General features: G+C 36.2%; 3 protein-coding genes and 1 pseudogene across 3 annotated transcripts; 1 reads left to right on the top strand and 3 right to left on the bottom strand.

Annotated features, from left to right (window-relative positions):
- Positions 1–792: 792 nt before the first annotated feature.
- On the bottom strand, positions 793–6,531 carry LOC141847782 (protein FLX-like 3). The gene is made up of 4 exons (XM_074735867.1): positions 6,432–6,531; positions 1,556–2,072; positions 1,269–1,405; positions 793–1,200 (listed from the first exon to the last, which is right to left on the bottom strand). Exons 1-4 carry the CDS (start codon positions 6,526–6,528, stop codon positions 1,052–1,054), a joined length of 900 nt encoding a protein of 299 aa, XP_074591968.1. The 5' UTR covers positions 6,529–6,531; the 3' UTR covers positions 793–1,051.
- Positions 6,532–12,769: 6,238 nt separating this feature from the next.
- Positions 12,770–16,569, top strand: LOC141848084 (uncharacterized). The gene is made up of 2 exons (XM_074736200.1): positions 12,770–13,029; positions 16,076–16,569. Exon 2 carries the CDS (start codon positions 16,086–16,088, stop codon positions 16,458–16,460), a length of 375 nt encoding a protein of 124 aa, XP_074592301.1. The 5' UTR covers positions 12,770–13,029; positions 16,076–16,085; the 3' UTR covers positions 16,461–16,569.
- LOC141847506 (MADS-box transcription factor 27-like) lies at positions 13,109–13,837 on the bottom strand (annotated as a pseudogene).
- Positions 16,570–23,212: 6,643 nt separating the features above from the next.
- LOC141847268 (putative inactive receptor kinase At1g48480) lies at positions 23,213–25,591 on the bottom strand. The gene is made up of 2 exons (XM_074735266.1): positions 24,313–25,591; positions 23,213–23,999 (listed from the first exon to the last, which is right to left on the bottom strand). The coding sequence occupies exons 1-2, from the start codon at positions 25,589–25,591 to the stop codon at positions 23,410–23,412; spliced, it is 1,869 nt and encodes a 622-aa protein (XP_074591367.1). The 3' UTR covers positions 23,213–23,409.
- Between the last annotated feature and the right edge of the window lie 141 nt (positions 25,592–25,732).

Consider the following 25,732-nt stretch of genomic DNA (forward strand, 5'->3'; position numbering starts at 1 on the left):
TAAAAGAAGTGAAAAAAAATTATAATTTGATTTTCACATATGATATCCAACCTAATATACATATGCTAAAGGAATTTGCTCAATTTTTAAAGGACGATTTTTTTAATATTTAAGATTATCATTGATAATCTTAATTATCTTTTCAAAATTATTACGGATGATGTCCAACATAATATTTCTATCTAAATGTATATTATACTTAATCAATCTCCTTGTTTTCCCCTCAATTTTATTGCATTTATTTTTCATCAAACTTGTTACCAAATGCTTTTAATCTAGGTGCCAAAGGAATTTGCTCAATTCTTAAGGTAAAAAAAAACAGAAGAAGAAGAAATAAATCAAGAAATTAAAAGGATATCAATCCAAATAATTAAAAATGTAAGGAATAGTATATGAGTTCATAAGTTTAACTTTATTTTTTTAATAAAAATGAATTTCTTTTTCTCCTTCTATATATATTTAAAAAAAACATATGTATATTAATTGCAAGTTATAATATCTGTTAGTTATATTAAGTGAATTAATATATAACAAAATTATTATATTAGTGAATCATACAAGTCAAACAAATTATTGTATGTATTTGTTAGTTATAATATTTCAAATATGAATAGTTACTCATTCCTTTCAAATCCTTTCTGTAAACCAGCCAAACCAAAAGCACTACGTGCATCAAAAAGTAAGAAAATCCTTTAGGTTTGTATTAACAAGAAAAGAATCCGTGGAGTCTCAAGAATCCACAAAACAAATGATATCATATCAAAAAAAGAAAAGGAAAAAATGGCGAGGAACTCAAACTCAACATTCAAGCTTCTCATTCAAAGTGAAAATTTCCATGTTTAGATAGTGAAGTGTCCGTAGAAACTGCCGATATCACAATAACAGGTTAGGCACATGGGGTCTGATAGGACTTACTGTTTCTATATGAAGCATTCAACATACAGAATGATCATTCAAACACAAGTGAAATGCATGAGCAAGGCTAGTCGGCGACGACATACTACCCGAAAAGAGGAGGCTCAGTTCTTGGAATGTAGAAGAAGGATTTCCTTCAATGACGAGTAAAGCCACCGCGAGGTTCATTAGGTGCCCATGGGGCAGCAGCTCCATAATAACCTTTGTCTCCGCTGTAGGCATCTTCATATGGAGTCAGGTAACTCATATTGGCACTTGGGTTGAGCATATTATACCCACCAGAACCTATAGAATAACAGAGAATGAGTATTCACGAGGCAGAATCTATATAAATAGAATAGCAAACGATTAACTGAGTCCTCTTGCTCTCTTCTCCAGCTCTACTCTCAGCTTCTCAACCTCCCGAGCCATGGATACAATGTTTTTCTCCATTGCTTGCCTCTGTTCTACTTGCTCGGCATTTGCTTTTTTCTCGTATTCATATGCTGTCCTACATAACCATGAAAAGATATTTGCTATGAACAAGAACTGTAACTTGCAAGCTAAATGTTACTCATTTAGGTATTTGTATTTGATTCCCAGGAAAGGTAAGGAAATGATAGTGAAAAAGAAAAAGACTAACAATAAGGAAATCGCAGACCTGGCTCTGACCAATTCCTGTCGAAGTCCATCAATGTCAGCGCGTAATGTAGGTATTTGTTGGTTCTCAGCCTGCAAATGTTTCAGATCTTGTTGCATAGTTTGAACCTTTGCAGATAACTCTTGTCGCAATTTGTCCAACTTCTGTGCTTCAGATTTTAGTTGCAGAGCCTCTTCCCTGAGGGGCTCAACAGCGCGAAGATCAGCTTCCAACTTAAGACCCCTCTGGATCAATTCCCTCGCCTCTAGTTCTTTATCGGCCCGGAGCTTGGGTATAGCCTGACTAAGTTGATGGAGTTCATCTTTGGCGAAAGTTATATCTCTCCTGAGAGCAATATTTTCGTCCATCAGTAGCTGATTGTCAGCATGAAGCCTACGTATTTCGTCATGCCTCAAAGCTAGTTCTTCCTCAGCTGGATGTACAGGCACAGGTCGACGAAGTGGAGGGCCATCTCGGAAACCATGAGACCTCTCGTTCACAAGATGGCGGGGAATACGATTCCTACCTGCCATGTCTCCTGAAATAGAGAATGGCACTCATGTGAGCACTTGTAAAAATTGAAAGTTAAAAACGCATAGCATTTATGCGTACAATTTACAGATTAGCATTTCATGGAACAAAATTAAAAAGGAATCAGTGTGTTTATCTATTGGATCACCTTAATCACATGCCATGTTACTTTCTTAAGGTCTCAATATACAGATTGGTATCGACCACTAACCTTGTGTACATGAGCAGAGAGAATAAGTCAACTGCCATTATGGGTAGAGGCACTGACTGCTACAAAACGTATGGTCTAATCTCACAATATTGTGTACTTGAATGGTGCAATTTTAAAAAAGTAATTGAAAAAAAATAAAGAAAAAGGAAATGTACTTAAGAGAATCTTGTTTATTGTATTGTAGGGTTGGCTAATTAATTTCTTAACTACCCTTAGATAATTTCACTTTGAAACTCAAGAGTTGACTTCAATCTCTATGTGAATAGCCACTTTGCCTGAACAATATTGACTTCAGAAATAGTTACAGTTGGATCACAAAATCACTTTTCTTTATATTTAAGCTGTCAGGAGGGCTCAACATATATTGTTCTCAATACCTTCATGAGTGGGCATACTATGCATGGTGAAACTATAATATGCTACAACGCTTCTTAAAAATCTGAAATTGTTGGATGTGAACACAGGTTAGTCATGTCCAAATATCATATCAGGTTGATCACCATATCCCAAAAACTTATACTATAGTATAGGATCAACACAAACATAGTTAAGTATGCATTAGCTTATGGATTATAATTATATAGGTCTTTGTCCATTGGTGTTTTTTAACATTCAGTAGAATGCTACGCTAAAAAGAAGAAGTCAGTGTTATATATTCATATCAGTCAAATGGCAGGTCTCTGTTGGTATATTTGAAATGTAATTGATTGGCTAGTTTGGAGAAGTGTTACTCAGATATGTAATAAAAATTATTTTCAATCACAAATTTGATCCATGTAGTTCTTTCAGTCTTAGACAAGATGACTAGCAGTTCAGTTTCTAAAATAGATGTGATCACAGTTGCAAACTCCTTGATGGCTCTTTTGAATTCTCCATTCCATGCCTAGATCCATAATCAAAGGTAAGGCAGTGGTCATGCTATATGAGGCTGTTTTAAAAATATCCATTCCAATAAGAATTTCAAAGAAAAAGTGTTGCCGTTTAAATCATAATAGAAATATAACACACAACAGAATGAATGAGTTATCCTCTTTGACGAAACTGATTTCTAGGCTAGCTTTACAAAGATACCTTGAGCTGACCAACATATGTATTGACAGACCTGAATATATAAAAGTAGGCATTCTATCAAGGGCTGAAGTGCTAAAATAAGTAGTTAAATGTAATGCTATCAGGACATAGGGGCAATCATGCTACTAAAATATGGTTCACATTTTCTTCACAACTTGTCATGGGAGTTTGCTGAACACTTAAGCCATGTGGACAATTCAAAAGGTCATCATAATGAAAAGAAACATCAAGACAAGTTTACGACATAATTGATGACTGTGAATGGATAGGGATCAAACAGGTAACTTCAGTTTTAGATGTCACTGGTACGTTGATGATTAAATAAGAAAAATATGGTCTACCCTACAATACTATGAAGGAGATCTTCCCAACCCTTGCATCAACCAACTGATGTTTTAAATTAGGCAATATGTTCTCATAATTCAGGTAATAAAATGTGACTTAAGATATCAAAATAATACTAGTGATATAGCCTTGTAACGGATTCAATAGAGAGGCAAGATCAATCTAACCGACTATAAATAGTTGGGGCCAACAAAGACTTGGTAATTATGAAGATAAGTGGACGAAGGGCCTAATTTCATGGGCATACACACCTAGCAAAATGATGTGAACTTTTATAAATTTAATATAAGTATTTACATGTTGCCACATATATGAAGTATATAACATATAAAATAGTGTTCAGAAGTTACTAAATAACACATACAAAAACTTAATACAAGTAAATAACCCATACAAAAAGGTTAATCTAGCATAGAAAATAATACAATGATGGATGTCCGAGTGTACTAGGAAAGATAAAATAAAAAATACTGATATCTAGAAGCAATTAGGTGTAACTCAATAAAATGAGAAATAAATATGTTACACGTCATGAACATTTTTAAAGGTGATGATACAATCAAATAAATTTTATAGACAAATAATTAAATAATTACAATAAAAAATGCAAGGACATGGAAGCTAATAAAATGATAACTGATGTAAATCAAAGTGATTTAAGATATGTAAATGAGCCAAACCAAAATAAGCTTGTGTTGTTCAGGATTGTTTAGTAAGGTAACAAAGCCCGAGCCAAGCGTAAAATTAACCAAGCTACTCAAATGACAATTGCTCAAGCTTAGCTTGGTTTCTTTCTTGCATAAGTTGGTTTGACTCTGATTTGAGTTTGGTTTGTTTAAATGTCATCAAGCTCAGTAATTCAGACTTGTTTCATTGTTTGAAGTTTTTTACATTCTTAAGTTTGCTTGGTTGGCCAATGAGCTTGACATTCCAAGTTTGTTTGTCCGTTTTGAGAGATTTCGAGCATACTTCACAAGCTTTATTCATGGATATGAATAGTTCACAATCTCTATCCATGTAACAAGATGAACATAAATAAGTTCTTACCAAGTCAAACGCCAAGCTTACTCATAAACATTTGATTCGTTTATAGCCATAAATATATCCTTAAATAGAGTTCATTAGAGGAATAAGATTAAATAATGTAGTATAAGTTAATAATATTATAGTCATGCCCATGATACCGATCTCCAACTCAAAATGATACCATCATAAATTATATGACATTAGAAATTTGAACAATCAAAAAGATGCAATCATCAACCTTATTCTATTAAAGTCTAAAGTCCTTAGATGTTCCAAGGTACTGAGGTAGGATTTTAGGAGATGATGGATAATATCGCAAGGTAGGATGCAAGGAACTACTTTGATGCAACGTTGCTTTCAAAACTAGATAACTTTACCACTAGGATAGGTGTGGTTGACCAAATAGCTTAAATTTAATGGATTCTAAAGCCAACTCCAAAGATACAAATATCTTCAAGCTTTGGTCTAGAAGAACCACAATCATCATCAACCATGTTGATCCCAACTATTTGAGTCAGCTACATGAATTTTATTATTCCATTGAACTCTATGTATACTAGTATAGCCATATAAATCCCTTAAATTGCCTTGGGTTATTCTAAGTTAAGCTCTCTTTTTCTTCCTCTACTCCTTGCATCTTCAACTCTTTTAACTTGTCTAAGAATTATTGATACCATCTAAACTCTTTTAATTTGTCATCCATGAAGATTATTGATACCATCTAAATTTGTTTTCAGATTGTTCTATCATTTATTAGAGCTACACATAGTATTAATTTATCTTCACATTCTTTGGTGACCTCACACATCCATCTTAGCATTCTCATTTATGCTATATTAACTCTTCATAAGAATGCCAACGAAAAATATTTGTACCATAGGGTACTATTGACAGATATATATATTAGCAGCCTAGTGCACGAAGCTTCTATCATGCGGAGTCCCAAAGAATGGACGAACCACATTGGATTTATTGTACGTAGTCTTACCCTTCATTGTAAAAGGTTGTTACTAAGAGAAAATTCACAAATAGACTCCACCAGTCATCCTGGCACCAAAGTTCATTAAAAGGTAAGAGTTTGGATAGTTTCAATGTATCTATTCTCAAGTAGAGGCCATCTTATTGACTCACACCAACAATCCAAATCATGGTAACTTTCCCATTTTGCTCAAAGAGACAACCACCCAGATATTTGTCCTCACTTTACAAACATAGTTTCACTCATTCAATCTGTTTGTGTAGTAGACCTACCAATCATTACAACACCAAAACAAATTGTGCAAGTTTTACAGTTTATTTTCCAGCTCTGTCATGAAAAGCAACCTCCATATCGATAAATAGGACAAGGTATTTTTGTGCAAAGAACATAGCAGAGTCAAGATGGGAGTTCACAATCTTGTTAAATAACCCACACGACAACAAAAAAAAGTCCAAAAAAAATTAAAATTAGTATGCTCTTTTTTTTAATTCTTTCCTCTGAACGCTTCATTATGAATCAACACTATCAATAGTGACCAAAAATGACAAAAAAAACCGCATAGCCAGCGGATCAAGATGATAACAGCTCAAGATCTCTTCCAACTTATGTAGGGCAAAAATTTCAATGGCAAGGTGAACCGGTAAAGAGGGGACAAGCTAATTTCTTCCAAGAATCCAAAGAAATTGCCACCAAAAGCATCTGATTCATAGAAAACCAGGGATTGAGGGAGGGACCTTCGAACCGACGCCTCTTTGGATCGCTACTGCTGCCCGCCTCTCGCGTTGGAGGCAGCATCAAAACCCTTTCTCGGCTCTTTTTTTTCTCTTCCATCGATAAGAACCCAAGTCAAAAGACGAGAATGCCCTCTCCGGCGGATAAACGGAGTGAGATGAATAAGAGTTGAGCTCGAGAGATGGGGCCCAATAAAATTCGGACCACGGCCCAAAAGATAGTGCAAGATTTAAATTCAAGTTTGATAATATTTTTGTTTAGTAGAATATCCTTAAAATACTTTGACATAGAGGATTTAACTATAATATAACCGTCAATTTAGCTTAGATTCATTTATTTATTTCATCCGTTAAGTAATTTAAATGGATTATATTAAAATTTTATTAATCTATTTTTAAATAAATTCAGATGAATTGATCCACCTAAATCCGCAATCCACATTGGTTGGTCCGTAACAGATTTGAGTTAGTTTGCGGATTGAGAAAATTTATTTATTCATTTTAAATTTTAAAATTAAAGTAAAAAATTTAATAAATTAGTACGCTTGATCCGTCTAAATTACACGATCAATTTAAATTATAATTTAAATTTAAAAATTTTAATATTTTATAGGTTTGTAAGTTGGCCCGTTTAACCTGTAACTTTGGGTTATATTGGATTGGAGATTTTCTAATCTGCTAAGTTGATAGGTCGGTCAATCTCATCCTGCCACATGATGAATTTTTAATTGGTTGATTTGTTTCATCAGTTAATCTGTTCGACAGTTTTATATTTAACTGCCAAACTAACAAGAGAAAAATATTTATGTAGTACTTTTCTTTCAAAAAAATGAATTTGAATTTTATGAAGCCATCGTCTCAAACCTAATTTAGTAAATTTTGCTAGAGTTATTCTTCTAAGTTGTGTTGTCATGTGATTTAGTTTGTCATAATATACAAGTTAAAACCACATATAATAGATTTAATATTATTCGATTATTCTTCGATCTAAATTAATGAGAATTTCATCCACTAGGATTATTTTTTTATTCTTTTAAATTCTGTACAATTATATAGTTTAAAAACTTAATAGATCATAAAAAATATATTTTTCAAAATATAATAATAAAGAGTGAAGTGATATAAAATTTCTTATAAAATTTTAAAATTACTATATGAATCATGAATTAAGCAATTATTCTATATATATATATATATATAGATTTGATATACTGCACGACGAAAAAAACGCGACCCCGTGCGCGATCGATCCACGCCGTCCACGCCCGATCGCGATCAATCGCAACCGTCCAAAAATCGCGATTACACAGTGTTTCTCCTCGGACGTTCGCCGCTTCCCGGCGTCCGTTCATCGCCGTCCGACCACCGATTGTCGCCGGATCGGACCCGTTGGAACCGCAACTCACCGGCGGTCCGGCGGGTGCCGGAGTCCGGCCCCGATTCGGCCGGAATCCGGCCGGATTCCGGCCGAAATCGCCGCTAGCGCGTCTGCTGTGTTTCGGCCGGAATTCCGGCCCAATCCGGTGCCGATGTGTGCGCCGTCGAGTTGCGCTTCCAACGAGCCCGGGATGGTGGCCGGCGGTGATCGGACGGCGAAGAACGGCAGCGATGAACGCGGAGAGGTCGGGCGATCGCGTACGGGAGTCGGGTTTTTTCGTCGCGCGGGATATCAGACCTGTATATATATATATATATATATATATATATATATATATATATATTGAGTTGTAAATTAAAATAAAAAACCAGTACATTTTTTATGCAAAATTATTATATTGATATTATATACTAGAATTTTAAAATAGAATATTTGGTGCATTTTAGAAGGTCATTTGAGTTTATTCACAATCAAAATTATTATATTTTATTTTTAGATTGAAATTAAAAATTATTAAAGCTTTTATAGATTTTAAAAGGTGATTAAAAGATTAAAAATTGAATTGCCATGTAGCAGCCCTCCAAACGTAAATAGTACAAAAGTTGAGGGTCAAAATTGAAATTGTTTAGACTTCGTAGGGTAGTGAACTCTTGTCGTCTGCCTGGATGCCGCCAGGTTGGAAGCTAATTGTGAAGCCGATTTATTCAGCTCAGCTCAAGCCGATCCGGCTCCCCACGCCAGCACGTCGTCGTCATCCCGCGTCGATACCGGCTTTGTTGATTCCTTTGTGGTCGCACGTGGGCGTCCATCGGCGCCACCCAGTAACCTCTTCATTTCAAATTCGATAATATCCAACAAAAAAAAAACAAAAAAAAAAGGACCGTCACAGAGCTCTCCAAGACTTCGGTGGCGTCGCGAAGAGAGATTGGGATAAAGGGAGGGACGGAGGGTTGCATCGACTAGATTTATTTTTCAATCGGATCCGGAGATGGAGAGAGACTTCCTCGGAATTCTCGGGCCGGATTCAGGCGACGGCACCGCCGCGAGCCGCTGCGAAGCGGGTATGCTGATTTTATAATCACTCTAAGCGTTTCTGTTGGATGCGTGAGCTTAGGGTTGGTTCTATTCTTCATATGTTTTTTTCCCTTCCTGTTTATTTTTGAAACTGGCGCGGTAGGTCCGAGGATCTGATTTTTGCTAAACTGGTTGATGAAATGTTTTAAGCTATTTTAATGTTCAGCAGATTATTAGCTAATGATGTATTATGTTTATAGTGGATTAGCCTATTGTTTACGATAGAATTGCCAGGAAATTTTCCTCAGTTAAAGAATTGATTGCCCCGTCAAAATCGTCGTATTGTACTAAGAAATTGATAAATACATGATTTTGGAGGCTTGCGTTCAAGGTTTGCTTTTGATCAAATGATTCAAGGTATTTTTCATGTTCAGCAAATATATTAGCTAACGATGTGACTTAGTGATGGGGAATAATCCTGGTTGATAGGAGTAGGCTACGGATATATTTGGCTATTTTTATGGTTGATTAACCTTTTATTCTCTAGTGAATTATGATTTTTTTTTTATTATAGTGATTTCCTAGTTATGTTTGCTGGATGATTTATTTTTATGGGTGCGGGCTGTCTCCATTTCCTTAAAGATTAGATTGCCGTATCTGCTGTAAAATCATCATATTATACTGTAAAATTAACAAAGAAGAAGAAGAAGAAGAATTAGATTATACTTCTACTATTTTTTCTTTAGCACACTGAAAGATTAATAAAATTCGTTGTATTACCTATGCAGGGTAATCTAACATTGTTTCTCTAATCATCACGTTGTAAAAGAAATCATAGGCCAATACTCTATGCCATTGCTTCATGAATTGAAAGAAATTTAAAGGAAGAAAATGAATAAGCTGTGAGAACCCCATTATGAAGAATAGGCCACACTTATTTTTTTTTTTTATAAAAAAATTGCTAACACCAAAGAATCTTATGTTTGATTGCCAGTTTGACATTCAAATTCTGGGGATTTATCAAATGAGACCCAACTATATTTTGGATTAAAAGCTATATTTTAACCACCACTGGAAATATGCAAGTAAATATTTTTGAGTAACTACCAACAAATATAGTTGTATTGGGGTATTTGGAGCCTAATTGTATCAGAATGAAAAATGCACAGAATATACTGCAAGTGGATTTGCAAATCTATTTTTTTTGTTTTTATTTTGACAAAAATAATACTTTTAAGTGCCACCGTCCTAATTTGAGTCCTTTGAGGCTGAAGTCGATTACCAATTTGCAAGTTAACTCGTCAGATGATAAAATGTAGATATAAAAAATCAAGGGTAATTTCAATCAAAATTGCACTGGGAATGATTTGGTATAAAAAAAATAATATTCGAGGGTGTGGTTTGGTAATAATGACTAAAATTCTCAGTTATTGCAACTACTGTCTAAAGCAGTGGTGATTAGAATTCCTTTAAATCCAAGCAATGTTGAAACAACGTTAATCAGAAATAAGACTTGCATTTACAAGTGCGGCAGTAAAACATTATGTAGTATTCTTAATATTCCTCTTTAGGTAGCCTTGGCAACTGAATTTTCTTTATTTCCATTTGTACCATTATATACTTTTCAGCACTATATACTTGTATACCTTTTTTAAAAATTATTATCAATAACACTGTCTTAAACAACTCATTAAATTCATTTTCTGACATGCAAGGAATTTTTATGATCTCTTGTTGCTCTAGTTTTTACATCTATACATTTGCATGAGATTATATCTTTTAAATGACGAGAAACATTGTTAAGAAAGAGAGCATTTGTCACAAATAACTGATATCTTGATTTTATGGTGGATTTATCTATTGTCATTTGGGTTAATGAGTCTTACAGGAACTCTGATCAGTAATTTTGGTTGTGCTGTATGATTGCCTTGTGTATTTTAGTTTTGAACGTCAGCTCTCCCATCTGTGAAGTGGCCTTTCTCAAATATGGTATCTACCACCCAGCAGTTCAGGTTCCCCGAGTGTCCACAAGAAGAGAAGCCTAGGAAAGATGTCTTTAATAACCATTCATCTTCAAGATTTTATCATTTATCTTTGATGGATGCCATTGAGGACAATCAGAAAACTCCCCATGTTTTAGCAGCTCAGGTATATTGTGATTTTACATGTTAGTTTTTATCACGATTCATGAATTTACTTTTGGGATGTTTGGATTTACTTTATGTTATGGATGATTAGTCTAACTTTACATGATGAGTTATGGTTTCTGATTAAGAATGATATGCTATGTCTCTTTTAGTTAGAACTAGATATCCAGACATGCTTGAATTAGTTTTGAATTAGAAAGATTTATTAGAGATACCCAGACATGCTTGAATTATTTTTGAATTAGAAAGGTTTATTAGAAATGTTTTCAATCGCATATGAATACATCACTATCATGTATGAATGTTTAATTTCCGCTGCAATGTTTGTGATTCATATGTATAATTGTATGAACGAAAAAGAAAAGAAAATGTAGTGTAGCGTCTGCCACCCCACCTAAGCGCGGGTGTTACAATCTATACCTACACTTATATTTTACTGTCACTATAAGTTTTAGCTACGCATATACAAACTGTAGGTAAAGATAACATATCGCCACAGATATATGACACCGTCGCTATAGGTTATAGGGACAGATATCAATACTGTGGCTATTAGATATCTATACCTACACTTATATGTTATTGTCACTATAAGTTTTAGCTATGCATATATAAACTGTAGATAAAGATAATATATCGCCACAGATATATGACACCATCGCTATAAGTTATAGGGACATATATTAATACTGTGGCTATTGAATATTTATACTTACACTTATATTTTACTGTCACTATAAGTTTTAGCTACGCATATAAAAATGTGAGTAAAAATAACATATAACCACATATATATGACACAGTCATTATAAGTAATATGGACAGATATTAATACTGTGGCTATTGGATATTTATACCTACACTTATATTTTATTATGGGTAAAATTAGCATATATCTATACTTATAATTTACTGTCATTATAAATTTCACTATTATTATAAATAATTTTTAATGATATTTATCAAAATAAATTATTTTAAATAATATAAAAGTATCATATTAAACTATTTATGATGATAAATTTTATTAATGAAAAATCAACTCATAACATAAAAATATTAAATTATTCTAAAAGTGGAAGATCAGAGGAGAATTGAGAAGGGATCAAGATCGAGAAATTGAAAAAATTGAATAAAAAGTCACAAACGACGGCGCTTCTAGATTTTTGCCAAATTTTTTTTATTAATCCATCAAAATTGGCTGTAAACAGCTAAAATAGACTATAAACTAAAACCCTAGCTTGACAAAATTAAAAATATCAAAAAAACTAAAAATAAAAAATTACTATAAATAGCAAAAATAACTTTGGAGATATGGATGGAGTACTAAACGATGTCGGATGGATCCGAAAGTGGGCCGGTACAAGTATTATCTGGTACCAAATAAAGGTCTCTGAAAGAGTTTCGAAACGCATCTGATTTTACCTCATTCTGATTCCTGAGATAAAAGTTATGATCCGTTGAAGTTCGACTACTCAGAAAGAGCTTCGAAATGCATCCGACCTCACTTCACCATCTCTCTTCCATTGGCGTGTAATTTTTTTTTTCCTAAGTTATCCCTTTTACATCTTTTACTCTATTTTATCAATTTATTTTAATTGTTAATATCACTATTAGAAATTGATATTTTTTTAATAATATTTAATATAAAATCTCATTATAAATAATATTAACGATATCTATTAAAAAAGATTATATTTTTAATTAAAATATTATATCAAATTATTTATAAAGATAAATTTTATCTTCACTGTACCCTATTTCCTTAATCCGATTCTCTAAAACCTATTCTACCGCTCCCTGCTACCGCTCCTCTTCGTAATTCTCTAACCCTAAAACCTATTCACCCGCTTCCCCCGCCGCTGCCCTTCGCTGTTCTCCACTCCCGTTCGCCGTTCGCCGTTCGCCGCTCTCCACTCCCCTTCGGTGTTCTCCGCTCTCCACTCCCCTTGGCGTTGCTCGCGCATCTCCTCGCCGCTCTCCACTGCCCTTCGCTTTCGCCGCTGCCCTTCTTCGCTTTCGCCACTGCCCTTCGCGCCGCTGCCCTTTGCGCCAGTCTGAGGTAATATATATCTTCTGTATTCTGATGATCCAGTCGGAACTTTTGCTTATTGAGATCGCTGGCTAACTGAAATACCTTCTTATTTAAGTGTTCCAAGTATGCCATAGGAAACTGCTTTCTTATTTAGTGTTCCAACGATGCTACAGTGAACTAACGTAATAAAATTACCCTAGCTTTGGAGGCCCCCTACTTTGTGGTTCATCTACATCTTGTTGTGGCTGGCATAGTTGAAGATGAATGGGCGCAGTTTGCTATATTCAAATTATATGGAATATAACTTCTATCAATATCATTCATTCCCCTTGCATCATGAACCTGACATTGGTCATTAAATATTTATGTTAAACTTAATAATTCAAAATCAACGAGTAGTTATAATATCGTACTTTGTGACGCATAACTTATTTTGTAGTTCAAAAGTTTCTTAACGAAAAAGGTTTACCTTCTTGTATAGTTCAATATTATCCTGCTGCATAAGCTTTCCCTGTGATAAACCAGTATTTGGGTGAATCATATGTAGAATTGTAAACTTACTGATATATAGTGAAATAAACAACAACCTTGCGATCCAATTCTTGAATTGCTTCTATCAAAAGTTGATCCTGCAATTATTGGCACATGTAAAATATCTGATACCAAAAGGACTATAGATAAGCAAAACGATATCAAAGAAGACCTTTTTTATTCTGACACTACACAAGCTTGTTTCTAATTTGGACTCAAGATTTTGTAGATCTTTGACGCTTAGCCCAGAGAGATCCTGCCCAATCAACTGCCTGCAATTATCAATAATGATGGAATGACTCATTGATTTAAAACATTAGTTTTATGGCCATTTGGTTCTCTGTCCCTTGCACCTTCACTACTCTTGATGCACGTGGCTAAAGGTTGATTTGTTCAATAACAAGTTTTTAGTTCACAAGTTAGTGGGTGTTTATATGCATTGTCCTGCTTAACGCACAATGCAAACTGGCGAAAGTCAATTTAGTGCCAACAAGTAGCACCATGTAGTTCAATTTTCAGATCTGCAGAACTAGAAGCGTCTCACTGGCACTAGAAGCAGATCTCTCTAATGAACAAGTATTTATTTCCTGCCCTGTCCCACTAATAGGTATCTTTTATCTATTCCATTCTTTAAAGAGAATAGATGCTTACTCTACTCAATTCATCAAAAAAAAAAAAGTATTATCAACAACAAAGTAGATTGAGCCAGCCTAGTGGACTAGTATTGGGCCTGACAAATCCTCAAGTTGGATGAGCCAATTTGATTGTTTGAGCCGAATGAGTGGATCAATTAAATTGAGCAGTTGAAGCCTTGAAGGGTCAGAATGGGTGGATGGGTCAGGTCAAACCAAGTGGGCTGAGTGGACGATTTGAAACAATCTGGCTAAGGGCCTCAGATGGCACAAGAGGGCAGCCCAACAAGCTGATCGAGCTTGTCGGGCTGGGTAGATTGGTCAGACTAGATTGTGCAAGCTACATCTGTCGAACAAAATACTTCTATAAGGAGATGCTATCTTTGTGAAAAGTCCCCTTTGTCTATTCATTATAACATCTCTACTAACTAAACATATGAATTCTTTCAGTAACCTAATGAATAATTTATATTCTGTTCCTTTAATTCATTTTCTAGAAATATCTACTCCGTTCCTTATCTATTTCATTTTGAAAACCAAGCATACCATTAATGTTTGGATAGATTCTGCAAACCAAACATACCATTCATGTTTGGATAGGAGACATTGCATGCTTCTTTGTTTTATCTCTTATCACACACAAATCTTACTGTACGAATCTACAATAAGTAGATTATTGTGCCTCAAAACTGGCTGCGGAAGAATATCTGAATTTCAGTTTCAGATATGTGACATTTTCTAGAAATCTTTGATATGTGTCACTGATATAGGAGTATTTATTTGACATCTAATTTTCCATTAAAAAGTAAGTATATCATGTTTATTTTTAATGCTACCCAATTCTACAAAAAAAATCTTATATGTTACAAGCAAATATATTGGATTGTTTCATTAATAGCCTTAACTCACTATTTAATTTGACTTTGCTCTATTAATTCAACTATGATAGGTTATCAATAATAAAACAATTCTTCTCTATACATAGGTGACATAGGTCATATGGACATAGCTTGTTGGGCTTACTTAAATGCTAGTCTTTAGCTTTTCCTTAATATTAGAAAATGAAGGAACGGACTTTGGTTAGAGGTATTACTAGTTATTCAATTGAAATATATCAATTGTTTAATGGATCATTTTTGTGAATCTTTAAAATGATCGCTTCTGTATCACAATTATACTAAATTATGATAATGAACAACAAACAACAATACTAAATGTACATGTAAAGAAGGAATGATCTATACTCATGTAAAGAAGAAAATCAGGCAAGAATACGAACGAAAGCAGAAGCAAGTTGAGATTCGTAAGAAAATGTAATGTGCCTTACATCTTTCTTTAATACACAATCTTTTTTTTTTCTCTCTCTTGTGTTGACATTCCTTCTTTAAGTGGATTATCACTATGACTTGACATGTTTTTACTCTCAATATGCATTTTGTTTTCATGATAGCCGACAAGTTGTTCTTTGTTTTTTCTAAAAACATTGATGAGATAGAGCTGTTAATTATCTCTCTGTCACACACACACATCTTGGTAATTCTAGAAGTTAGTGAGTTTTGTAACAATATGAAATTCTTGTTTGGAACAAGATATTCATCCTGGTACTACTCCATTACAAATCAAATTGAAGCACAAGGTCCAGTTCAATCAATATGGTTAGTTTCTCTTCAATCCACTCCTTTTGTGAGGCTAGTAACCATTTCCATATGCTTCTAACTAGGGGCAAAAATTAGGGAAAAATACTTATGCTGCTGATCCACAGTGGCCATTGGCTGGATATGAAGGGGAAAATACTTGTACTGATGTAGTAATCTCAACAATGTAGGAAAAACTAGGGAAAAATACTTGTACATCCGTAGTCGTCAAATTTAAACTACTTATATGATGATTGCATTTCCTTTCTCATTCAGGTCTTGGAGAATGAGCAACGATACTGATGCGGCGGCCATATCCGACGCTATCGCCGCCGCTGCCGCTGCTGCCGCAGTCGGTGACAGCGCCACCGCCGCCACATCTGCTGCGATCGCCGTCGCACGCGCGGCCGCATCCACCGCCTCTGCCGTCGCAGCTGCCACGTCCTCTTCCGTCGCCACCGCTTGCCACCCCGCCGCTTCTATATCCGCCGGCGCTGCCACCACCGCTGCCACTGCCGTCGCTGCTGCAGCAACTGCTGCCGCCGCCCCCGCCGCCAAAGCCGCAACCGCCGCTGCCACCCCTGCCGATGCCACCCCAGCCGCTGCCGACCCCGACGCTACCCCTGCCGCCCCCAGTCGCGGCCGCGATCAAAAAAAATAAATTTAGTATGTTCGTTTTTTTTGTGCAAAGAACATAGCAGAGTCAAGATGGGAGTTCACAAGCTTGTTAAATAACCCACACAGCAACAAAAAAAGTCCAAAAAAAATAAATTTAGTATGTTCTTTTTTTTTTAATTCTTTCCTCTGAACGCTTCATTATGAATCAACATTATCAATAGTGACCAAAACTGACCAAAAAAAAAAAACACATAGCCAGCGGATCAAGATGATAACAGCTCAAGATCTCTTCCAACTTATGTAGGGCAAAAATTTCAATGGCAAGGTGAACCGGTGAAGAGGGGGACAAGCTAATTTCTTCCAAGAATCCAAAGAAATTGCCACCAAAAGCATCTGAATCATAGAAAACCGGGGATTTGAGGGAGGGACCTTCGAACCGACGCATCTGAATCATAGAAAACCGTTGGAGGCAGCATCAAAACCCTTTCTCGGTTCTTTTTTTTCTCTTCCAAGTTCCATCGATAAGAACCCAAGTCAAAAGACGAGAATGCCCTCTCAGGCGGACAAACGGAGTGAGACGAATAAAAGTTGAGCTCGAGAGATGGGCCCAACAAACTTCGGCCCACGGCCCAAAAGATAGTGCAGTATTTAAATTCAAGTTTGATAATATTTTTGTTCAATATAATATCCTTAAAATACCTTTGACATAAAGTATTTAACTATAGTCTCAATTTATATTGGATCCACTGACTTAATCCATCTTGTTAAACAATTTAAATAGATTAGATTAAAATTTTATCAATCAATTTTAAAATAAATTCAAATGGATTGACTCGTCTAAGCCCACGACCCGCATTAGTTGACCGACAACGGACTTGAATTGATCCACGGATTAAAAAAGTTTATTTATGTATTTTAAATTTTAAAATTAAAGTAAAAAAATTAATGAATTAGTGGGCTTATCCTCTAAATTACATGATCAATTTAAACTATAATTCGAATTTAAAATTTTAATATTTTTTATTTGTTTTATAGGTATGTAGGTTGGCCCGTCTAACCCATAACTTTAGGTTAGATTGAATTGAAGATTTTCTAATCCATCAAGTTGATAGGTCGGTCCATCTTTATCCCGCCATATAATAAATTTTTAGTGGATTAGTCTGTTTTATCATAGGTTAATCTGTTTAAAGCTCTATATTTAACTGCCAAACTAACAAGAGAAAATATTTATCAAATTTTGTATTTATTTATCTAATGTTATTGTAGAAATTTTCTTTCAAAAAAATGAATTTGAATTTTATGAAATCATCGTCTCAAACCTAATTTAGTAAATTTTGCTAGAGTTATTCTTCTAAGTTGTGTTGTCATGTGATTTAGTTCCTCGTAATATACAAGCTAAAACTACATATAATAGATTTAGTATGATTCGATTATTCTTCATTCTTCGATCTGAATATTAAGCAATTATATATATATATATATATATATATATATATATATATATATATATATATATATATATATTGTAAATAAAAAAACCAGTAGATTTTCTATGCAAAATTATTATATTGATATTATATACTAGAATTTTAAAATAGAATATTAGGAAAAATCACAGCCCTTCTTCTTCCTTCCCTGCCGAAACCTCAAGCCAATCAAAATCACAGCAACCGGCCCGGCTGTGGAAACTCAAAATCTAGGAAAAATCTAAGCAATCCAAAGAATCCATAAAACCGGTCCAAGAACCCTAAAAATCCAAGGATTCAAAGCTCCACTTACCGACGTTTCTCTTACTTGTGGTCGACACGGCGACACCCACCAATCGCTCGATGATCAGACCACCCAAGCCCTGGAAACCAAAAAGAACTCAAATCACATCCGAAAAACCTTAGAGATCAAGCTATTTGGCTGAAACTCACCCGATTTACTTCTTCTCTTCCGGTCTGCCCTTCACGCCGCTGCCGCCGCCGATTGACCCTGTTACCGGCGATTCCCAATCCACCCTTCACTCACCGGCGTCCTCACTCCTCAGCCACCTTGCAGATCGCCGAATCCAAGCTGAAGTTAGCCGCCGCGCTCGACGAAGACAAGGAGAAGACGCAAGGGAGGCGCGATGCCGCGATCGGACCCAAATTCGCGATTTCTCTTAGGTTTGCACGGTAGCCGCATTATAAGTTTTGGTTTAGGATCCAATAGATCAACAACCCATTAACTCTAAAATTTATTAACCATTAATCCGGTTTAATCTAAACTTGGGCTGGGCCCTGGGGGGCTATGGCCCCCGGGCCCTTATCTAGACGGTTTAATCCAAGATTGAAAATTATCATTCACAACTAGGGATGGCAATTAGACCCGGACCCGATGGGGAATCCGTTCCCCGATCCCATTTTGACCGGGGAATCCCCGAATCCGAGAAAGCGGGGATGGAGATGGGGAATCCCCGAATCTCGAAAAGCAGGGATGGGTCGGGGATGGTATTCCAAAAATTCTCCGTCCCCATCCCCGAACCCGACTTTGATAATTTCATTCATTGAGATTCATTAATTTGATTATATCCTTATATCAAATGAAAAAATAAGTCATATTGATAATTACTTGTTTGAATACTATAGTTTCATTATTTCTAAAACAAATAATATTTTTTTAATTAATAAAAAAATAATAAATTTTAAAAAATACTTTTTAAATATGTCATGACGGGGATGAAGATGAGTATGGGTATAGGGATACCCATGGAAATACCCACGGGGAAAACCACCTCCGAAATCTGTGGGGATCTCCAAAACCCGCTGGATACCCGAAACCCGACGGGGACGAGGATGGTATTTAAATTATGATACCCGACGGGGATGGGGACGGGGATGGTATATGAGTTTGGGTTTCGGGGACGGGGATGGAGAAGGCTTCCCCGCCAATCCCCGAACCCGTTGCCATCCCTATTCACAACCTTTAAATGAACTTTGGTGCCAAGGTCCACCTTTTCTTGGATTTGGCGAGCAGAATTTACAGCTTAAAAACTTAGACCGAGTTATGGAAATTATAATGCTTGAAAGCATCACCGGAGTAGGTAAATACAGACTGAATCATTATAATATACATGACTTTTATGTGTTGATTTTTGATTATGTTGGAGTGGAGTCTGATATGAAGGAGGAAGATTTCTAATTGTCTTGGCCAAATTCAGTCATGGAAGGTAATTACTATCTTTGTTAGATGATTGGTTTGGTATTGTCAATAGTTGTGAATATGATGAGATCTATTGTCTCTGGATCTGCATGGCCAACACTTTGCTTTATAGAATGGGAGGGTGTAATCATGTTGTTTTTGGTCTTCTCGAGTAATAGAATTATCTCTTTGCAGCCATGGATGTAACAACAAGATTTATGCTATTTTTTTTAGATTCAATAATTGTGAATCTGGTGAGATGCAATATCTGTGAATCTTGTTGATTGTATCTTCTAGCCCCTTGTTATCAGAGATTTGAAAATTATGGGACAAAACAAAATCATATCATCTATACTCTAGTTTGTGTGTGTATTGAGTGATAAAATTCTAGATCTTCGTTGAACTACACAAATTAGCATCTCCTTTTCTTGTTGTGATCGTATTCTTATCTTCTTTTTCTATGGTGTGGTTTTCAGTTTTTATTGGAACAGAACTTACGGAACCTTCAAGTCCGTTGAGTTCTTCTTTCTTCGTCTCTCTCCTCCGTTTCTCTTTGTTATTTTTTTTTTCCTAACTGTATTTTTTCTAAGTATCGTTTGGCTGAAAAACTATAGCGAAGGAAAAGTTGGGAAACAATTATTATTTATATTGCTTTTGTTCTATTTGTGCTGGAAACTTACTTTCACGCGCAATGGAGTTACATAAAAAATTAAAAAGAAAAAAAAACTATTTTTAAATTTATTTTTCATTTATGTTTTCTCTTTTATTGTCTTTGACAAATAAAGTTTTAAAAAATTTTACCTCTCTTTTCTTCCAACAAACATAACAGGCGAATGGAAAATATTTCATTTTTTTTTCTTGTGAGCTTTTTCCATAACCTCTTTTTTTGTTACTTTCCTTGCTTTTTTCCTTCCTTTTTCTAAGGGTATTTTTAATTTTGATTTAGTAAAATAAAAAAATTCTTGTTTGACTGCTTTGGAGGGGGGACTTATCCTAATAGTAGGCATACATGCTACATCATTATAAGTTAAGTCTAAAATATAATATTTTATATTTCCAAAATTGGAAATTCTTGGATCTCTAATTCTCTATGGAAGAAACAAAACCAAATTAAATTTTAATGTGTTAAAATGATTGTTTAAGTTTTAACAAATAGAATGCAAGAAACAAACTCATATTTAATGCTCAAAGATTTTATCAAATGGCTTATGAATAAATTCTAAATACAATTACATAAACTTGTAAAAATTTACCTTTTATTATGAACACAATTACCTCAACAATAAATGTGTCTCAAACATTTAAATGTGAAATTATTCTTATGTTGTGAAATTATTCATCAAAAGTCAGGCATGTGATATGACTATTGATTGTGATCAGTAAATTAATGATCCACTAGCTCATCGTGGATAAAATTTCACAGATGATCGTGAGCCCGATCGTGTAGCCGCTGAGATAGCGGATTCCATTTTTACGTTGCCGTGTTCTAAAATTTCAATTTTTCTTAAATATTATGTTTCTTGAAGCACTGGAGATGCTATAATAGTAAATACTTACAATTCACTTATGAAAATTTATTTTATCATTTTAAGGAAGAAAAAGAGATCTATTAGCAGTTGGATTTGGGATTTGAATGATAAAGAACAAATCCCACATCCAATTTCAAAAGAATTACATCAGCTTTGAAATCAAGTTCTTGTTTTGTTTGATTGCTCTGCATCATGTTGGCCATTACCTCAGCCACTACTACTATTGTAGTGATTAATTAGCATGATTTAAGGCATCTTCAATGGTTAGAGCTCTAAGTGAGTTTTTTTTTTTATAGTTCCCAATATACCACATCAAATACATACAAATTTACTATTCTCTTCACAATCAAAAAACATCCTTACAAACCTCAAACTTCATTCCACATTGTTAATTTCAAGAATTTTTTTTTAAATTTTCACTACTGTTCTTAAACTAAAAACTTCAAATCTCATATCAATAAACCTCTCAAAAAATCTTGCATTGGAGATGCCCTAAGAAACATCAATCAATTTTCGAAGAAAAATGAGAGTCTTGATACAACGATAAAGTTGTTATCATATGACTTAAAAATCATGCATGAGTTTAAATTTTAAAAATAATTTCTTGTAAATTAAAATAAAGCTGTCTACAATAAAACCCCATATTGATAAAAAATTTCATACACATTGTCCTTTAATCGATTTTAAAAGAAAAAGGAAATAAATTGTCTGTAATTTAAAAAAAACAGATTTTTGTGAATGAGATACACTAGTGGGGCTAATATGGGACACAAAGCCTCTCGAAATATAAAAATATTCAATTTCTTAAAAATTATTCAATTTGGTAAATGAGTTGAGTAAGGATTATATCTACTTATTTTCCCTTTTTGTTTCTTTATTAAAATTTTTTATTTAATTTGGTATATGAGTTGTCTCCAAGGATATTTTTTTTTCCTCTTTCATTTCATTGTGCAAGATTTGACAAAATCAAGGAAAATATTAATTAAACAATGGGGAAAAAACGCGCAAACAGCTGCATACCCACTGTGAGAATAACTATATATAAACATTTAATACATTTTAAAACATTATTATTAATAAATACAGCCTCATGACGTCAGCAATTAAAATAAAAATATATGGCACGTATTTCTTCTATCTAGATATATAATATCATGCCGCCCCAACAAAGTGGAACAATATTCAACTTTTGAAAATTATTTTTCTTCACTGAAAATTATTTATTTATTTATTTATTATCTTAACCTTTTTCTTTCTATCTCCTAGCTCGATAGTTTTTATATATAAATTCACTACTTGAAACTGAACTTGATTGTATAATTGTGGGAGTTGATTATATATATAATTTTTAATAAATACAAATTTGATCAAAGCCAACTATCAAGCATAATTAATTATGTATACAAATTCAACTTAAATGAAATTCATATTCATTTAGAAAGACATTAATATGGAGTAAGGAACACCATGAAACAATACAGGCATTTATCAATTTATAATACAATAAATTTTTTTGATAATCCTAAAAATAGACAATTTTCCTTATAGTTCACCTATGAGGTAAATCCGAAACACAAATTATACACTTAGAAGTTGATTTCCAAAGTATTCGTTCCATTTAAAATTTGTAATTTGATTCTTTTATTGTTCCTCGGATTTTATCACTAACTTAAATTTGTGTTCATAATTCAAATTGTCACTAATTAGATGTGAGATAGTGCCAAATTAATTGTATCATAAATTATAAATCAATAATGTGACAAGTTAAAAGTTTTGTGAAATTTTGCTATAATTTTAACAATAAATTGCACAATCAAAGATTGACTGAACTATATATATATAAAAGCTTGTAACGTCACTTAAAACTCCTAAAGACATTAAAAATAATTGGACTTAAAGACATTTAAAATAATTGGACTTAAAACATGAATTCATGTCATCCATTTGCAAACTTGTAGATCGTTTAGAAACTCAATAAGATATGATCCATTCAATGGATTGAATGGAACGAGTCATTACAAGGATGACATTGAGCAATTAGTCTGGTTTATAACAAGGGCATTCACAATAAAATAGAGAAGATGAAGTATTCACTCTCAAATAAATCAATACGAAATCTCAGAGTTTGAAAAAAGCACGGGCACATGAAAAGTTCTAAGTCAAAGAAATATAGGAAATGAAAGAAGCATGATCGTTCTTCCAAGGATGAACTGCAAATCATCAAATTTCAGTTCATGCATGGAAGAAAGTGAGTGGGCATCCTTTTGGATGATGATTATATGCAATTTGAAGTGAAAGCTAACCTTGTTGTTGATCTCCCGAGTTCGAACGGATGTGTATCCTTTCGATTTGGCCTGCAACTTCAGACATCGACGGCCGGACGTGCGGTGAAGGGGCGGTGCAATCGATTGCCAGCTCCAATAGCTCCGCCATTTCCTGCTCAAAGTTCTGAAGCCTCAACAGTTGAGGATCAAGCGCCTCTGAGTTCCACTTCTCCCTCGCCGTAGATCGCACCCATCTTGGTAGATCAATGCATTCGTCGTTGTTGCTGGACTGTGTTGGGGGCTTCCCGGTGAGTAATTCCATTAGGAGCACTCCGAAGCTGTAGACGTCGGCCTTCTGGGAGACCTTTCGGACGTCAGTCACCTCCGGTGCGCGGTAGCCACCGGAGCGTTGGCTGGGCGTTGGGGTGGAGTTCAGAGTGTTTAAGCCGGCGTCGGAGACGTAGGCCTGGTTCGACTTGGAGAGGATGATGTTGGATGACTTGATGTTGCCATGAGAAAGCTCAGAGCCCTTGCAGTGGATGTATTCGATGCCCCGGGCGGCGCCTAGAGCAATCTCTAATCTTGTCTCCCAGTCCAGAGGAGTGCGGCCAGATGATTTGTTACCTAACATTTTGCAATCCAAGATTGAAAATTATCATTCACAATCACAAACAACAAGCCAGACTAAATCATAGACGGGGAATTAGTCGAATGAATTTGTAATCTCAAGAATGACAGTGAGGAGCTCGAAGATCCTCAATCTGAAGTCATATGGAATCTGAAGATCAGAGAAAAGTATAAGATTAGAGGGAGACAGAGAAGGTCACCATGGAATTCGGCGCAAAAGATTCAAAAGAGGTTCATCAGACTCAATGAAAATTTGAGGTCCTATAGAAGAGTTTTAAGAACAGAGAAAGGGAAGGGAGAGAGGGGACACCGTGGAGAATGGAGGAGAGGCTTCCATTGGGTATGTAGTCGTAGACCAAAAGCTTCTCGTCTTTTCTGTAGTAGTAAGCCTGGAGGGACACCAAGTTTGGGTGGTCCAAGGCGGCGATGGCCTCCAGCCTCTCCCGGAAGTTCTTCTCGGGGAGGCTGGCGTCGTGGAGGCGCTTCACTGCCACCACGATCCCCGTCTCCAGCAAAGCTTTGTAGGTTGTGCTGGTCGTCCCCTTCCCGAGCACCTCCGCGGAAGCCCGCAGCAAGTCCTCCAGGTCATATATTCTCTGAACGTTCCCGATGAACACGAGCGTCCGGCCGCCGCTCAACGCGCGAGCCGCTGAGGGCAGAGACGGCGGAGGAGGACGAGATGGGAGAGTGCTGGCCGTGGCATCCACTTCCAGAACCCCGATTTTCGACGTCGTCTCTGACGCCGATGGACTCGTCTCCGCCTCCTTTTGCTCAGGAAATCCCTTATTCTTCTTCTTTCGAAGGAAGAGGAGGATAATGAGGACGAGGAGAGTGGCAAAGCCGATGACGGAACCGATAACGATCACGGCGATTGCGCCGTCAGAAAGCTTGCTCCCTCCGCCGCCACCTTCGGCGGGGCAGGAGTCGAGAGGGCTTCCACAGAGGGAGTTCCCGATGAAGGAGCTCGCCGGCATGCTCCTGAGCCACGCGGGGATCGAGCCATTAAGTTGGTTGAAGGACACATTGAACTGGACCAGACTCGACAGAAGGAGATCAGGGATCTCTCCAGAGAGTCGGTTTTGCTCAAGAAACAGCACCTCTAGGGCGGTAAGGTTGTTGAACCCCACCGGAATCGAGCCGGCGAGGGAGTTCGCGGCGAGATCGAGGTGGACCAGCTGAGGAAGGCCGAATAAAACGGATGGTATATCGCCGGATAGCCGGTTGTTCTGCAAGTAAAGGTATCTGAGGGCGACGAGGGCGGAGAAATCCGGGGGGAGGGTACCGGAGAGGTGGTTGTAGCGGAGGCTGAGGGCTCGGAGGGCGGTGAGGTTGCCGATCGTACCCGAGGGGATCGAGCCATTGAGGCTAGATCCTGGGAGGCGGAGCTCGGTGACCCGGCCGCCTGCGCAGGTGACTCCGTCCCAGGAGCAAGGAGAGTCCTCGGATACGTTCCACCAATTGGTGGCGCCGTACAAGGCGGCGCGGAAGGAGAGTAGGGCGGCGCGGTCAGAGGTGAGATCGGCGGCGGAGGCGACGGCGACGGCGACGGCGACGGAGAAGAGGAGGAGGAGGAGGAGGACGGAAGCCATTGATGGAAGAAGCAGGTTTTCGCGCAGTCCTCGGTGTCTCTTTACGGGAGCGGAAAGCGGTCCAGTTACGACAGTGTATAAACCGGACCGGTTTTACGAACCGGCCCGCTGGCTTTTTATACATGTATGTAAAGGGCAATT

The sequence above is a fragment of the Curcuma longa genome, chromosome 16 (assembly GCF_044706935.1).
Source record: "Curcuma longa cultivar G26 ecotype Majalengka, Jawa Barat chromosome 16, ITB_CL_G26_1.1, whole genome shotgun sequence".
NCBI classification, from domain to species: domain Eukaryota; kingdom Viridiplantae; phylum Streptophyta; class Magnoliopsida; order Zingiberales; family Zingiberaceae; genus Curcuma; species Curcuma longa.